At 41.8% G+C, this 4,913-nt stretch overlaps 2 protein-coding genes across 6 annotated transcripts in view; one reads left to right on the forward strand and one right to left on the reverse strand.

The window, feature by feature from the left end:
• The window catches only part of rfx2 (regulatory factor X, 2 (influences HLA class II expression)), a 56,151-nt gene extending 51,569 nt beyond the window's left edge, over positions 1–4,582 (forward strand). For all 5 annotated transcript variants that reach the window (XM_014007365.1, XM_014007363.1, XM_014007366.1 and 2 more), the window contains 6 exons: positions 287–384; positions 516–665; positions 750–958; positions 1,036–1,189; positions 1,283–1,325; positions 2,854–4,582. In XM_014007365.1, the coding sequence (XP_013862819.1) occupies positions 287–384; positions 516–665; positions 750–958; positions 1,036–1,189; positions 1,283–1,325; positions 2,854–2,972 (773 nt within the window). In that variant the 3' untranslated portion in view covers positions 2,973–4,582. The remainder of the gene's footprint in view (positions 1–286; positions 385–515; positions 666–749; positions 959–1,035; positions 1,190–1,282; positions 1,326–2,853) is intronic.
• A 43-nt stretch (positions 4,583–4,625) lies between these two features.
• Positions 4,626–4,913, reverse strand: part of fcho1 (FCH and mu domain containing endocytic adaptor 1) — a gene marked incomplete in the record, with an annotated part of 51,566 nt that continues 51,278 nt past the window's right edge. The window contains 1 exon segment of the mRNA XM_014007354.1: positions 4,626–4,913.

A 4,913-nucleotide genomic window follows, 5' to 3' on the forward strand; every position in this document is an offset into this window, starting at 1 on the left:
GTCTTTATTTTACAGTTAAAATATATGTTTATCAAATAAAGTCTAAAGTTACAACTAATCATGGATCACTTTAAAAACCAGTTCATCATTTACTTGGTTAACAACTTTCTAAWAAATGATAAACTGAAATTAAAATCTAATTATTTTATCGTCATCAGGAAAAAGCAACAATAAAGAACTTCTTAGACGTCACCYTGGAGATGCTGTGTTTAATAAACTTCCTGTTCCTGCCTGAGGTCTCCTCATTATTTCGATGTAAAGATGTAATCCTGCTCTGTGTCTTCAGGCACGCTCACTCAGGCCATCCGCAACTTTGCAAAGAGTCTGGAGGGCTGGCTCACTAACGCCATGAGCAGCTTCCCACAAGAGATCGTTCGCATGAAGGTAAATAAAAACTCAAATGATTTGAAGTCCTGTGTTGGTGTGTTTTAGTTCATTAGTTRTATTGTTCAGAAAAGGACTGGATTTGAGGCGAGCTCATGAACTCTAACTGTTCTGCTCCTGGTGGGCTGCAGGTGGCAGTGGTCAGTGCGTTTGCTCAGACTCTGAGGCGGTACACCAGCCTGAACCACCTGGCCCAGGCAGCTCGCGCCGTCCTCCAGAACACCTCTCAGATAAACCAGATGCTCTCTGACCTCAACAGGGTGGACTTTGCTAACGTCCAGGTAAGACCCTCCGATGGCGCTCAGGCCYGCCCCCCGCGGTTCTTCTCCTGACCGAGCCCGGGTGTGTCTCGTTGTGTCCGACAGGAGCAGGCTTCCTGGGTGTGTCAGTGTGACGAGAGCGTGGTGCAGCGCCTGGAGCAGGACTTTAAGGTCACCCTGCAGCAGCAGAGCTCTCTGGACCAGTGGGCCACYTGGCTGGATAACGTGGTCTCTCAGGTCCTCAAACCTCATCAGGGCAGCCCCAGTTTCCCCAAAGCCGCTCGCCAGTTCCTGCTCAAGTGGTCGTTTTACAGGTGCAGTGGAGAAACACTTTTCAACTCTGCACAGGTCAGTGAGACGGCATGTTTCTGAACGTCTCTCCCTCCTGCAGCTCGATGGTGATCAGAGATCTGACCCTGCGCAGCGCCGCCAGCTTCGGCTCCTTTCACCTGATCCGCCTGCTGTATGACGAGTACATGTTCTACCTGGTGGAGCACCGCGTGGCTCAGGCCACCGGAGAAACTCCCATCGCTGTCATGGGAGAGGTGAGATCCTCTGTGTTCTCATAAATAAAACACCAGAATACYGGGAAATGATCAGATGAGAGAAAGTTGTTTTGTTGAATATTTTTCTTACAGTTCAGTGACCTGAGCTCCATGATGCCGTCGCTCATGGAGAAAGGTAAGCTTTGAAGTTTTTACTCATTTTTATGTGCTCRGGGGTGGTTTGAGCTGATCTACAAAGTGTTTAAGCTTTAGTTTATTTTATTTTTTTGTAACTTCTGAAGTTCAGATAAAACCTTTCCTACAACAGCATCAATCAGACTGATACAAAGTTATTTTTCCATCTCACTGGTYGTCCCTGATGGAATAAATACACTTACAACCTGCAGTGGAGCAAGAATAAAAATAACCTGAGTCCAAATGTGACAAAATATTAAGATGTAAAATAATTAGAAAGAGAACAACTGCAAACTTGTGAAGATAAGTCTGAAGAAGAAAAACTAAAATTGATTAAAGATTAAGAAAGAGATAAACAATAAGCCCTCCCCCACTCTGTGCAAAAGTTAAGATTTTTTTCCCTTTTTGTTATTAATTAGATAAATGTGAGGGAGTAAAAACTTCAAGTTGAACATGTTGAATCATATTATTGTACCTCAATGAAGTATAATAAAAGTAAAATGGTAATTTATTAAATACATGCAAACCTTCCCTTTGCATTTTGTTTTTCTTGTACTTTATTGATCTCATAGAWGTGATTGAACTCACAGTATTTCTGTTTTGGTTGCTCATTTAGTAATTAATATCTGGGACTTAAACCCTGAACTCCTCGTCTTCCTGAACCAGAGTTAATAATCCTAAACACTGGGCCAACTTCCAGCTGACTGATGTGAAGTTTTTACTTTCCTAAGTTTCACCAGTTAATATTCAGCAGTGGAGAAATCATTCAAAAGTGTGCAAACCAACTTTTACAGGTTTTATATTCAGCATAACGTCATGAAACAGAACCCTGACTGCCTGATGTTCCTGAGCTAAAGTAATGACTTCACCACTGAGACTCCCAACATACTCTAGTGTTTTACTCCCCCAAGTTTAGCTGATAAATATCAGAATCAGAAGTGGGAAAATTGTTTAAAGCTGTGCAAACTCAGTTTTTCAGGTTTCATCTTGTAAAACGTAAAGGCTCAGTGGTGTTTTTTTTAATTGTGTAGAAACATTTGGCTCTGATGTTTGAACTGCTCGTCTTCTAGAGGCAGAACTCAAACYAAGTTCTCTGCCAGACTTGACTGCTCTACTGCTGTTTTATTAAATCTTATTATAATAAGATTTTATCTGACGTGTCCCAAACATCAGTATGTCCTGTTTCCAGCCTGAGCTACTCAGACACRTGGAAACTTGATCTGGAAGCTTTTGACTTTTAGTTTTGATTACTCAGCGTCACATTTAGCAATAATTCAGTTTAGTTCCGGTCAGGATTTGAACTCATCCTGTGAATTTAAGCAGCTCTTTATCCTCTCCAGCAGTTTGTTCTGACAGCATAAAGGAATTCTGAGTTCAGTTTATTTTCATCTTTTGGTTCTTCAGTTTAAAAACTYTCAGGATCTCATCTCAGCTGAAACGACGAGACATAAACCAGTTTTCCATCCGTCTGTTCGTATTTTCATCTCACGTCTTTTATTTTCTCGTGACATCTCCTCTCTGTGCCGTAGATGCGTCCTTCTCAGACGAGTTGACTTTGGGCAGCGATGCCGACGCGTCCGGAGGTCCGGTCGAGCCGGCGGTGAAGAGGGAGCGGATTGAACTGAGCCACCCTCTGCAGGAGATGTGAGCCCGGTCCAGAAGCAGCAGGAACCAGCAGCCCTTCCTCCTCCTGCRGAGTGTGTGATGTAAATAGAGAAGGGTGCAGCCCTCCTCACCAGCTATTATATAAATGAACATTTCCTTTTTTGTTTTGTTTTGTTTGTTTAACTCACGGGGGTGTAACACAAATCAAACTTTTATCTTTTTGTTGCAACTGTGAATGACTCTGTGCTGTAGCTTCTTAGGACTCTGCGCGGCGGTGTCTGCCGTCCAKTTCCCGTCGTTTCCGTTCCACTTCGCCGTGCCCATGGTGTCATTTGAGTGCCTTAGATTGCTGACGTTGAACCCACCACTACAGATTGTGTCTCTGCCCCTCAGCTGTGCCTCGACCACAGTATGAATGTACCGTCTCCAAACCTCAAACATTCGAAGCACCTTCTGCGTTTATCAGGTGTCGGCGTGCTCTCCTCGTCGCCTCTTTCTCAGCTTGTAGCAAAACGTGTGCAAGGAAAAAAAACAGGTCAAAGAGAAGAGAAGAACCCAAAGGACTTTTCTTTTTGTCATTCCACCAGCCTGGCCGAGTGTTTTCCTCTGCGTCGGACAGGAATCAGGAAGAACTCGGCCGCGTTGTGTGTTTGTTTACCTCAATATTTCTACTCCGTGTGCAGCTTGGCTCAGATGTCACGAGGTGATTATAAGAACCACCGTTTTAGGTTTTATTGATTGTGAAAACGTCTGCACGTTTCTTTGATCAGCCTCAGTTTACTCAGTCGCCATCAAGCTGGAACAATTCCAGATTAATCAAGGTAATGGATACAGGATGTCAAACGTTAGAGCTCTGCACCCCGTCACAATAAAAGCTGCCCGCCGGCATCTGAGCCAACACACGCTCCCCCTACTTCAGATACTTTGACCTCAAGCTCCTACTCAAAGTCTTATATTCTGCGTGGATCAGATGGGAGAAAATACTGTGTGCTACTTAGGAAATGTCAATAATAAATTATATATACACGTATATCTTTATATGACGTAGAAAGTTTGTGCTTCGTGGCCTTTGCCTAATCTTCTGTTGCTGTATTTGTCACATTGTATCAACAAAGTGATTTTTCTTTAGTAGTTGATTAGACTGAGACATGTGACTGTTTTCAATCTCAAATGTTAAATGTTTTAAATTTAAATCTTACAGCAGCGTTTCTGCCTCCAGTAAACCTCTAAACTGTTACAAAAATACCCTATTTATATCAACTAATTTGATTTGTTGGACTTTGTAATTGGTTTGTTTTTGTTTTGTTTTTCTGCCCCGGATGATTCTGTCGTAGCAGTGGGAGTTATTTAAGGCTTTTTGTAACTCGTGCCTGTCACAGTAATTTGCCTTAAAGTGCTTTGGAAGAAAGTAACTCCTTACGTGTAACTTTGTAATGTTTTGTAAAGCCGTTTTAGATTTTTTTTGGCGGAGGATTATTTTTTATCGAACTAGGTTCTTACAGGTACACTGAACCATGATTTCTGTGCATTTTTAAACCTGTTCTTGACCACACTTTAACTAGCCCGAGGACAGATGATTGTCTAACAAACTGCATAGTTCAGCTGTATTTTGTACTTTGGTCACAATGTGTAATAAACTGTTGTAAACCCAAAGGTTTGAACACGTTTCATTTTTAAATCAAATTAAAAAAAAACATCAGATTTATAAACTAGTTTTATTTTCCTACAGTTTGGTAGACCTTTGAACATGTTTCTTTGATCCTTCAGGTTGCACTAAAGATACATTATTTACATAGCTTAAATATGTTGGTTTCATGGCAACTCAGCTTCAGTATAATCATTGTTTTCAGACAAAAAAAAGAGCTCAGTTTGCAGTTTCTGCTTACAAAGGCACACAGAACACAACAGGGAAAGTTTTTCTTCAGAAAAAGACAGAACCAAACGTACCACGCACACACACACACACACACACACACACACACAC

This window comes from Austrofundulus limnaeus, unplaced genomic scaffold (genome assembly GCF_001266775.1).
Source record: "Austrofundulus limnaeus strain Quisiro unplaced genomic scaffold, Austrofundulus_limnaeus-1.0 Scaffold41, whole genome shotgun sequence".
Classification (NCBI taxonomy): Eukaryota; Metazoa; Chordata; class Actinopteri; order Cyprinodontiformes; family Rivulidae; genus Austrofundulus; species Austrofundulus limnaeus.